The sequence below is a fragment of the Saimiri boliviensis genome, chromosome 2, assembly GCF_048565385.1.
Source record: "Saimiri boliviensis isolate mSaiBol1 chromosome 2, mSaiBol1.pri, whole genome shotgun sequence".
Classification (NCBI taxonomy): Eukaryota; Metazoa; Chordata; class Mammalia; order Primates; family Cebidae; genus Saimiri; species Saimiri boliviensis.
The window spans coordinates 203425603-203437925 of record NC_133450.1 but is presented as its reverse complement, the minus strand read 5'-3'; the positions used below and the strand labels follow the sequence as shown (position 1 = coordinate 203437925).

Genomic DNA, 12323 nt, shown 5'->3' with positions numbered 1-12323 from the left:
TGAAAAAGAAATATATCTGACTATAAAATATTTTAAAATTTGTTTTGAAAAAAACTTTTAAATTAGAATATAAATACCAAACTAGAGAAAAATGCTTCAACCTTGTCAAAGGTTAGAATGTTATTACATAACATACTAATAAATTTGTTTTTAGTACATCCCAATTTTTCAAAGGATAAAGAAAATAAACATACAATTCAAGAAGGAAAAAATATAATACATGCAAACATGAGAATTTAATCTTAGTATGTGGCATTAAGAAACAGTTAATTAAAACAATGACCTGGTGCCACATTTTAGACTTATCAAAAATGGATAATATTTAATATAGATCAGAAAATGTGCAGGGGAACTTTGACACTGGTTGATAGTAGGAATATGAATTGTTACCATGCATTGGAAAAGAGATTTTATGTTATCTACTAATAAAATGTTAATATTTTGGGTTAATAATTCTGTTCATGGAATTCTTTTATAAGGAACTAATAAATAAGCAAAATAAGCCAACCACAGAGAGACAAATATCTAAAGAGCTAAAAAAAAAAAAAAAGAAAAGAAAAAGTGGATCTCATGAAGATAAAGAATAGACTGGTGGTTATCAGAGGCTGAAAAAGGTGGAGGGAGGGCGAGCTAAGAGAAGTGAATTAAAAGGTATGAATATATGTTTTGATAGAAGTCATAAGACCTCATCTTACATATGTAAAGCATAGGTGACTATGCTTTACAATAATCTATTGTATTTTTTTTTTTCTTTTTGAGATGGACTTTCGCTCTTGTTACCCAGGCTGGAGTGCAATGGCGCAATCTCGGCTCACCGCAACCTCCTCCTCCTGGGTTCAGGCAATTCTCCTGCCTCAGCCTCCTGAGTAGCTGAGATTATAGGCACGCACCACCACGCCCAGCTAATTTTTTGTATTTTTAGTAGATATGGGGTTTCACCATGTTGACCAGGTTGGTCTCGATCTCTCGACCTTGTGATCCACCCACCTCGGCCTCATATTCTAAAATAGCTAGAAGAGAAGAATTTTAACAGTTCCAGCATAAAGAAAAGATAAATATTTAAGGTGATGGATATCTGAAGTATACTGATTTGATCTTTACAAATTATATGAATGTGTGAAATTATCACACGTACCCTGAAACTATGTACATCTATTATGCATCAATAAAGAAAAGAAGAAGAAATTTTTTTTTTTTTTTTTTTTGAGACAGAGTTTCGCTCTTGTTACCCAGGCTGGAGTGCAATGGCACGATCTCGGCTCACCGCAACCTCCGCCTCCTGGGCTCAGGCAATTCTCCTGCCTCAGCCTCCTGAGTAGCTGGGATTACAGGCACGCACCACCATGCCCAGCTAATTTTTTTGTATTTTTAGTAGAGACGGGGTTTCACCATGTTGACTGGGATGGTCTCGATCTCTTGACCTCGTGATCCACCCGCCTCGGCCTCCCAAAGTGCTGGGATTACAGGCTTGAGCCACCGCGCCCGGCCCAGAAGGAAAAATATTTTTAAATTATTTTTTCAAAACTGTTTACAGTGGAAATGTTTGGGTCAAACTAATATCTTTCAATGGATTTTTCTTAAATTATCGTATATTTATCTACAAAACATTATGGAAACATTTAAGAATTATCTTAAGTTCTAAAGACTCTTTAAGATCATAAAAGATGTTTTAAGATATTATTTTGAAACACAAAGAAACAACATTTCAAACGTGTACCAATTCTGTAAAACTCCTAAACAGAATAATCTAGAAATAAATATGCCAGAAAACTGTGCCTTTTCCCTTTCCTCTATATGAAATACTGTATCATTTTTAACATTACTAATATGTAAATCAAAAAAGAATAAGTGCACTTTTTACGTTAACTTTCAAAATATTTATGTATCTCCAAAAGGTGTCAATCCATGTTCATCCAGCTTTCACACCACCTTACCTTTTCCCAATTGGAGATGTTGCTATTGTATACACAGCAACTGACCTATCCGGCAACCAGGCCAGCTGCGTTTTCCATGTCAAGGTTATTGGTAAGTGATACAGTTTGGCTGTTTCCCCACCCAAATCTCATCTTGGATTGTGGCTCTCATAATTCCCACGTGTCATAGGAGGGACCCAGTGGGATGTAATTGAATCATAGAGGTAGATCTTTCCCGTGCTATCCTTATACCATGAATAAGTCTCACGAGATCTGATGGTTTTATAACGGGGAGTTCCCCGGCACGTGCTCTCTTGACTTCCACCATGTAAGATGTGCCTTTGCTCCTTCTTTGCTTTCTGCCATGATTGTGAGGCCTCCCCAGCCATGTGGAACTGTGAGTCCATTAAAACTCTTTCCTTTATAAATTAGCCAGTTCCGGGTATGTCTTTATCAGAACAGCATGAGAACAAACTAACACAGTAAGTCTTCATCAAATCATTTGGGCAGGTTTGTGAAAGCAATCCAGAACCCCAGAGACCACTTCTTCTTTGTGGTCAATGACTCCCTTTTCACGGATTCTTCTAACTGGCAATGAAACTTGCTCAAAACACTCCCTGTTTGAAACCTATATACCCTTTAACCATCACCACTTCTCTTGATTTCTTCCCATATGAGCCCACATGAAAGTTCCTAATGCTTGCCATGTCTTTCTTCTTAATTGCCATTTATTCTGAGTCACCCAAGTCTGGCTTTTGTCTCCCTTCACTCATATAAACTGCTGTCATCACAGTCACCAATGATCTCTGGTGTTACTCTGCACACTTTTTGGTCTTCATTTTACATAATCATTCCTCATATTTTACATTTTAAATTTTTTTCAGAGACAGGATCTTACTCCATCCTCCAGGTTGGAATGAGTGCTGTGCCACAATCAGAGCTCACTGCAGCCTCAAATTCCTAGGCTCAAGCAATCCTCCTGCTTTAGTCTCCCAAATAGCTGGGACTACAGGCATGTGCCACCACACCCAGCTAAATTCTTTTCTTTTTAATTGTTTGTTGAGATGAAGTCTCACTGTGTACCCAAGCTGGTCTCAAAAAACCAAGTCTCAAGTGATCCTCTCACCTTGGCCTCCCAAAATGCTGGGGTTATAGGTGCGAGCCACCATACCCAGCCACATTTTACATTATTAACCACATACTTCTTATCAAAACCTTCTTCCCTTAGCTTCTATGATGTTAGTCTTTTCTTTTTTTCCGTTCGTTATTTTTACATAACCTTCTTTATTTCTTTTGTAGGCTTCTCTTCCTTAGAGAAAGGCTTCTCTTCATTAGTTCTCAAATGTTGATCATCTCTAGGGTTTCAGCCCCAGCACGATCGCGCTTCCTCTCTCTCTCTCTCTCTCTCATTTTCCTGACTGGTTTTGTTAATTCACAACTCTCATATTGCTGTTTCCACTTCAAAGCTCTTTTCTGAAATCTAAACTGGACTCTGAAAGCCTCCTGGACTTTTGCCATATTAATGTTTTATGGACATTTCCAACTCATCCAAACCTAAATTATTTCCTAGCTCAAAAATCGACATAACCAATCACCTAGCTACCAACAAAAATATGAAACTCATGCTTGACCCCTTGCCCTCTCTCACCAACATCGAAGAAGATATCAGATGCGATTGGTTTCACCTACCAGATATCTCATTCTCTCCATCCCCATAACCACTACTTCTGATCAGTCCCTTTTAATCTTTTGAGCCTGGTTTACTGTATTATCTCTCAGTTGGTGTTCTGTTCATTACCAAAACAAAATACATGGAAAGCTAGGCTACACAGCAATCTGTAGTGGACAAGAAGATGGACTCTGAATGCATGCTGCTTCATGTTAGCTCCACCGCTTAAAGTCAAGGGGACCAGTTGCCACTCTGTGCCTCAATTTATTTATCCAAAAATAGGATTAATGAATGTATTGCCTCATAGAGATATTGTGAGATTTTTAATTAGTGATAATCTATAAACCACTGGGTCCAGTGCCTGCCACAACTTAAGCTCTGTGTGAAAGCTAGATGATAACATACTGACATTTTGCAATATTTATCTCACGTCTATTTTTCTTATGTTTATTTTAAAATTTATGCTAAACTCATTTTGTTTTAAAAATGTTAAGTAACTTAGTGAAATAATTAACATATATTATACTGTTTCCTTACCCTATATATTACAGGTGTTGGTAAAAGTAGATGAAAAAAAAATCTAGTAAAAATCAGACTATTTCACAATGCTTAGTTTTTATAAATTCCCTTTTCAGTGTTGTTTTAAACATGAGCTTTGCCAGTTGCACAAAAAATATGTTGGAGTTTCAAAAATCTGACACAGTGATTTTAGACTTGGAAATGTGGTTCAAGAGTATGCCAAGTTTTAATATTTCATAATGAAAAATCAACATAGTGAAATGTCAAATGTGTACTTGAGTATCTACTAGACCTTAACTGAATTTCTAAATTATAAAAGAGAGAAAAGGTCTGGGCTCAGTGGCTCACACCTGTAATCCCAGCACTTCGGGAGACTGAAGCAGGTGGATCACCTGAGGTCAGGAGTTCGAGACCAGCCTGGCCAACATGTTGAAACCCCATCTCTACTAAAAATACAAAAATTACTTAGATGTGGCAGCACATGCCTCTAATCCCAGGCTGAGGTAGGAGAATCACTTGAACCCGGGAGATAGAGGTTGTAGTAAGTGGAGATCATGTCACTGCACTCCAGCCTGGGTGACAGGGCGAGATTCCATCTCAAAAAAAAAAAAAAAAAGAGAGAGAGAGAGAGAGAAGGAAGGAGAAGCAACATGAAGCAGAAGAGGTAAGCAGAAGCAGAGAGAAGTAGGGAGTGAGAGAGAGAGAGAGAGAGAGACGAGAGACAGACAGACAGACAGACAGAGAGGCAGAGAGAGAAAGCAAATACACCAGACCTTACATTTTTCTTATTTCCTTCAGGGTGTTGGTGTCACTCTGATAAATGAGAGGCAAGCCAGGAACACTTCTCTTTGACTGCTGCCGAGTGCTGTCTCACTCAGTTTGAAGTGGGCTGTCCTCCTTCAGAGATGGTGCATCTGCTAGCATCTCTGATTCTTTTGGCAGTAATTGACTGAGCCTTACTGCCATCCTGCACCTGTAATTTAACTTTAAAATGTCTGACTAAAACCAGGTATGCCCAGAAAATCTCAGAATATTCAATTGCCATTTCTTTTGGGAAAATAGTGAATACTGCCAGATTTGTAAATTTAGCTGTGAATTGACGATTCAGCATTCTCAAAGTACACTGACTTGTGGCAAACATTGTTTTATCCTTTATTTAGCAACTTGTTTTGAGCACCTGTTATAAACCAGATCTCTAGTGGAGATCTAACCATGAACAAAAGAGATTACATCTCTGGTCTACAGAGTTTACAGTGTAGTAAAGTAATAAACTTAAGGTCTGCACTAATGAAATAACAAACATGAGGAAAAAACAAAAATTGAACACATGTTCACAAGACTTAGTTTAAAATGGAAATCCATATACTCTCACAGGTATGGCTCAGTTAATTTCAGAATATATATTTGCATATATCTTGGATAGAAATACTTGGTGTTAATGCTTGTGGCTACAATTTAATAGATTACTGACCTCAAGCAAGTTTCTTAAGTTTGCCTAGTCTGACATTCCTCATCTACAAAATTAGAAAAATATTTTTGCTGTCTCCCTCAAACCTCAAAGGCATGTAATAAGAACATTTCAGATGTATAAAATGCATAATTAGATTAAAATTACTTTCTGTATACCCTTTTTTTAACTTTAAGTTCCAGGATACAAGTTCAGGATGTATAAGATTGTTACCTAGGTAAATGTGTGCCATGGTGGTTTACTGCACCTATCAACCCATCACCCAGCTATTAAGCCCCACATGCATTAGCTATTTATCCTGATGCTCCCCTTCTTCTCCAACATCTGAAAGGCCCCAGTGTGTGTGATTTCCCTCACTGTGTCCATGTATTCTCATTGTTCAACTCCCACTTAACAAGTGAGAACATACAGTGTTTGGTTTTCTTCCTGTGTTAGTTTGCTGAAGATAATGGCTTCCAGCTCCATCCATGTCTCTGCATAGGACCTGGTCTTGGTCCTTTTTATCTCTGTATAGTATTCTATGGTGTATATGTACCACAATTTCTTTATCCATTCTATCATTGGTGGGCATTTGGTTTGATTCCATGTATTTGCTGTTGTGAATAGTGCTGCAATGAACATACGTGTGCATGTATCTTTATAACAGAATGATTTATATTCATTTGGGTATATGGCCAGTAATGGGATTGCTGGGTCAAATGCCACTTCTGGTTCTAGGTCTCTGAGGAATCACCACACTGTCTTCCACAATGGTTGAACTAATTTATATTCCCACCAACATTGTAAAACTTTCCTATTTCTCCACAGCCTTGTTAGCATCTGTTTTTTGTTTTGTTTTGTTTTTTGACTTTTTAATTATCACCATTCTGACTGACATGAGATGGTATCTCAATGTGGTTTTGATTTGCTTTTCCCCAATAATCTGTCATGTTGAGCTTTTTTTCATGTTTGTTGGCTTCATAAACGTCTTCTTTTGAAAAGTATCTGTTCATGCCCTTTGCCCACTGGAGTTGTTTGTTTTTTTTTCTTGTAAATTTAAGTTCCTTGTAGATTCTGGATATTAGACCTTTGTCAGATGGATAGATTGCAAAAATGTTCCCCCATTCTGTAAGTTGTCTGTTCACTCTGATGATGATAGTTTCTTTTGCTGTGCAGAGGCTCTTGCTCTTTAGTTTTATTAAACCCAATTTGTCAATGTTTGCTTTTGTTGCAATTGCTTTTGATGTTTTTGCTATAAAATCTTGCCCATGCCTATGTCTTGAATAGTATTGCTTAGATTATATGCCCACTTTATTTTCCTTTTCTGACGTCCTCAAAACTCCACCACATTCGATCATGGTTTTGAAACCTGGCTTACTCACCCCACCTCATATCCACCCTTCAGCCTGAATTCCAGCAACACAGACTCCCAGTGCTTTAACATGTACTGTGGCTTTCATCCTCTCTCGTTTCCCCACTTCCAGGTTCCCACTCTGTTCTTGGTCTTCACCTAGAATTCATCAACGTTAAATCTTTAGCTCCAATGTTCTGCCTCTGGACATAACCTCTTGGCCTCCCAGTAATAGCACACCCACACTGACATCTTGCTTATTCTGCAGCATGACTCAGATCTGTGGCCCATGGTCCTTCCATTTAGCCATCTATTAGCCCTTAGCTTGACTCTTCAGATAAGAGGAACATCACAGGAATGACAGGTGTGGTCATTTCATTCCTTCACCTTGCCTGGAATGGTTCTCTTCCCTTCCAGCTGGGTCAGCTCAATGACTGTGGACAGAACCCACAATTTAAATGCCCACCACTTCTGGAATTGCCTTTCACATGCTTGTGCACAGGGTGATTTTAGAAAGGTGGCATTTTTTTCTTCAACAGGTAGGGGGCAGTATAGCAAAAGCAGCTCTTTCCTTTGATGCTGGGGATCAGGGAAAAGACATCAAGAGCCACAGGGTCAGCCTTGTTTCTTGCAAGTGCAAGGTTGTCTGCCAGCACAAGCTGACTTCAGCTCTCTTTTGAAAACCTCCTCATCATTTTTGAATATCAGTTGTGACGTCTTTGTCTGATTTCACATTCTTCAGATGTAGAACCACCTGTCATAGACCGCTGCAGATCTCCACCTCCCATCCAGGTCTCAGAGAAGGTGCATGCCGCAAGCTGGGATGAGCCTCAGTTCTCAGACAACTCAGGTGAGATGACAAGAGCTTTGTCGTCAACATAGTAGTACTGAATTCTTCTTTATTTTAAAAAGTTTTTTAATGGGATAAAAGAGAAAAAGCAAACCACAACTGTCTAAGGAGGATGAATAATTATATAAGTTAACATGTTTTAATGCTAGGATAATTATAATTTAACATTATTAATCTTACCTATCCATGAGGGTTTTCCTAATTCAGTATTCCATGGGCACTTGTTGAACCTGCACTAGGTGTTGTACCCAGCAGGGTTCTAATGAATTTCTTGAGTCTCCAAGCTTATGTTGTTCTAGAGGCATAAGCCATGCATTTTATCAGCATCTCTACTGCAGATCTGTATATTCAGACTCAGTTCTTAAGTACTTGACAAATAAAATTATAAGAGATCATACGAAAGTAGAAAAAAACTAAACAAATACAACTGAAGTTCATTGTAAGGGTTTCAGTAAAACCCAAAAAACAACAAAAACGCAAATCAAGTAATTTCTTAATTAAACTCCTCGTTGCTTTGTAGAACATCTCAAAGGACTTTGAGAAAATCAATTGTTTATCAAAGAAAGCCTTGATTTAATGGGGTTGTTGAATCAACTATTTCTATGTTACCACATAATATTAAATCGTTTTCTACTAGTGGGCAAAGCAACACAAAATACCCAACTGATTTGCATAAGTAGGACAGGAAACTTCAAATCAAGTAAAAGACTAATGAAGTGACTACAGGATAGGTGTGGTGGCTCACGCCTGTAATTCCAGCACTTTGGGAGGCTGAGGCGGGCAGATCACCTGAGGTCAGGAGTTTGAGACCAGCCTGGCCAACATGGTGAAACCCCATTTCTATTAAAAATACAAAAATTAGCTGGATGTAGTGGTGAGTGCCTGGAATCTCTGCTACTTTAGAGACTGAGGCAGAAGAATCGCTTAAGCCCAGGAGGTGGGGTTTGCAGTGAGCTGAGTTCATGCCATTGCACTCCAGCCTGGGCAACAGAGTAAGACTCTGTTTCAAAAAAATAAAATAAAGTGACTACAACCCAAAAAAACTGGCTGCTTTTTTCCTTTCCAGGGGCTGAATTGGTCATTACCAGAAGTCATACACAAGGAGACCTTTTCCCTCAAGGGGAGACTATAGTACAGTACACAGCCACTGACCCGTCGGGCAATAACAGGACATGTGATATCCACATTGTCATAAGAGGTATTGTTTTCATAAGCTCCCAGAATTCTAGTTGACATTTGATACATGTGATTGTTATAGTACCCTATTTTATGAAAGAAAATAGGATATGAGCATTAGATTTTTACGGTCAGAAGACTGATAGGTTTTATTTAGGTTTTCCATTGTCATTCCTTGACCTTGTAATAGATAAAAATATTTTTCTCCCAGAATACTCTTTTGTTAACATATCATTAACATTTTGTGTAAGGTTACAATGTATTATTGACATAATCCTATTTTAAATACTTGAGAAGACAGATTCTGAAAATATATTTGCTGCATAATGTTATCCAGTTTTTATTTTTATTAAAGGAATGTCAAAAATAAGGGCAGGGCATTGTGGCTCATGCCTATAATCCTAGCACTTTGGGAGGCCGATGTGGATGGATCAGGTGAGGTCAGGAGTTTGAGACCAGCCTGGCCAACATAGCGAAACCCTGTCTCTACTAAAAATACAAAAATTAGCAGGACATGGTGGCATGCACTCGTGGTCCCAGGAGGTCTTAGGAGGCTGAGGCACAAGAATTGCTTGAACCCGGAAGGCAGAGAGTGCAGTGAGTCGAGATCGCACCACTGCACTCCAGCCTGCGTGAAAGAGTGAGACTCTGTCTCAAAATAATAATAAATAACAACTGCACGTCAGAAGTGCTTTTAGCTTTTTATAAAAATATGTATAACCTCTAATTACACATAGGTACAGCTTTTCAATGTATGTCAATCTAGGACCAAAAAGCAGATGTTGTTCTCCCACACTAAAGACATTTGGTAAAAGCTTTTCTAGAAATAGTGATAGACAGGAGGAATCCTTTTCAAAATTCTGCTTAAGCTCCTGTAATTTAATTTATACTTCTTTTTCCACTATATATGAATAATACAATTTTTTAACACAGGTTCTCCCTGTGAAATTCCATTCACACCTATAAATGGGGATTTTATATGTGCTCAAGACAGTACTGGAGTCAACTGTACATTAACTTGCTTGGAGGGCTATGATTTCACAGAAGGATCTACTGATAAGTATCATTGTGCTTATGAAGATGGAGTCTGGAAACCAACATATACTACTGAATGGCCAGACTGTGCCAGTAAGTTATATTTTTATTCTAAACTTCTTTAATGTGTGTGAAGGTATGTACATTTCTAAGTGTTAAAGAGGAAAATTGCCTTAAAATAGGGATTAGTGGAAAATGGTGTTATGAATTTGAAATGTTGGTGAATAAGACAATTGCTCTTTTCTGGATTTAAACTGTTAGCCACTAGAGTCCTGTTATAGATTGTATTGCTGTAGGACAAGATTCCGTTTAAGGCAGAACCATCTGAGCCCTCTTGTTATTTATCAGAAATATGTAGACACTTGATAATGTGTAATTCTGAACCTGTAAACATGAATTTCAAGTCTCATAGTGTCCAGGCATGGTGACTTACACCTGTAATCCCAGCACTTTGGAAGGCCAAGGAAGGTGGATCACTTCAGCCCAAGAATTCGAGACCAGCCTAGACCAACTCTACAAAAAAATTTTAAAAAAGTAATTAGTTGGGCATGGTGGTACGCTCCTGTGGTCCCAGCTATTCAGGAGGCTGAGGTGGGAGAATTGCTTGAGCCCTGGAGTTCAAGACTTCAATGAACTTTGATCACATCACTGTACTTCAACCTGGGTGACAGAACAAGACCCTATCACACACAAAAAAAATAGAGAAAAACTTCTCATAGTCTGCAGAAGAGCTGACTAAAATAAAATCTAACATGTGATGGAGAAAAATACATCAATCACAGTCTCTTCATATTTAATTTAGATTTAAAACTATTAAATATACATTGTTATTTACATTGTTATAAAAACAATGTTTAAATATATATTGTTATAAAAAATAATTCAATATATTCATTTAGTGTAAATAAACATTCCCAGCAGTGAATCTCTGATCCACTACTATAGTTGGAGTTTAAATATCAGTGTCTTGGAAAAAAATATGAAGCCCACTTAGCAGAGCTATTTTCCCCTCCAAATTAGAATAGTAAACAGAAACAATACTACTCACCTCTTTCACAGATTGAGACTAGGGGACACTAGTAGGAGACATTGTCCCTGAATACTCTAGGAGCATTGTACTGAGTCTACCGTGCAAGATTTTGGTCCAGGGAGAAATTTGTCTTTATAACAATTACACTTTCCAGGAACATGATTGCACAAAAATAATATTTAGAAATGTTTCAATGTCTATTTTTTGAAAATGTAATCTGTATGCTATAAGCTTATATAAGATATAATAACTTTGAGGCAGCCAGGATTTTTCAAAAATTCCCAGGAATATAATGAAAACAATTTTTTATATGTCTTCTTCCCTTAAATACTCACTTTTTTGTATGAGTAAAAAATAAAGAATAATACATCAAAAGCAAACTCTTCCCTGGATAACTGAGTCCAGTGCTGCCTAGTGTTTGATTTATTTTTTTTATTTTTATTTTTTGAGACAGAGTTTCACTCTTGTTACCCAGGCTGGACTGCAATGGCTCGATCTCAGCTCACCACAACCTCCGCCTCCTGGGTTCAAGCAATTCTCCTGCCTCAGCCTCCCGAGTAGCTGGGATTACAGGCACGCGCCACCATGCCCAGCTAATTTTTTGTATTTTTAATAGAGACAGGGTTTCACCATGTTGACCAGGATGGTCTCAATCTCCTGACCTCGTGATCCACCCTCCTCAGCCTCCCAAAGTGCTGGGATTACAGGTGTCAGCCACCACGTCCGGCCTAGTATTTGATTTATTATGATCAGTTAATGCCTAGAAACTTCCTTAACTGTTTAGGAACTTGTTTTTATAACTATCCCACAAATTGTGTTAGAATTAAAACATTGTTTCAATTATTTTATAGAAAGTCAAATCTTTGTTTTAAAAACACTAACCAATTGAAGCTGTTTGGTCCAACATTTTCCAGAAAAACGTTTTGCAAACCACGGGTTCAAGCCCTTTGAGATGTTCTACAAAGCAGCTCGTTGTGATGACACAGATCTGTTGAAGAAGTTCTCTGAAGCATTTGAGACTACCCTGGGAAAAATGGTATGTCAATAATAGTCATTTATTGTTTGCCATTTTGTAAAGGATGTTATTAAGGCTTTCATAGCCTTTCTGAGTCATTTACAACTAAAATTTCCCATTCTATCTCCCTCTTCTCTGTGATCTAGACATGTACCTAATACTTAAAATTATCCATAGATTTTGAACTTCCAGAATGAGTTAGAAGTAAATATGCATGAAAATGCTTTTGAATCTTTAAAAATATCCTTAGAAAGTGAGAGAAGCTTAAGGTCTGCATAGTTTGAGATTTAAAGTCTGACAAAAATACTTAACATTGGA

At 37.8% G+C, this 12323-nt stretch overlaps 1 protein-coding gene across 3 annotated transcripts in view; it reads left to right on the top strand.

Annotated features, from left to right (window-relative positions):
* The window catches only part of SVEP1 (sushi, von Willebrand factor type A, EGF and pentraxin domain containing 1), a 210617-nt gene that overhangs the window by 90601 nt on the left and 107693 nt on the right, over positions 1-12323 (top strand). For all 3 annotated transcript variants that reach the window (XM_074395151.1, XM_003925239.4, XM_074395153.1), the window contains exons 9-13: positions 1896-2025; positions 7642-7749; positions 8816-8947; positions 9859-10053; positions 11905-12026. In XM_074395151.1, coding sequence (XP_074251252.1) covers positions 1896-2025; positions 7642-7749; positions 8816-8947; positions 9859-10053; positions 11905-12026 — 687 coding nt within the window. The remainder of the gene's footprint in view (positions 1-1895; positions 2026-7641; positions 7750-8815; positions 8948-9858; positions 10054-11904; positions 12027-12323) is intronic.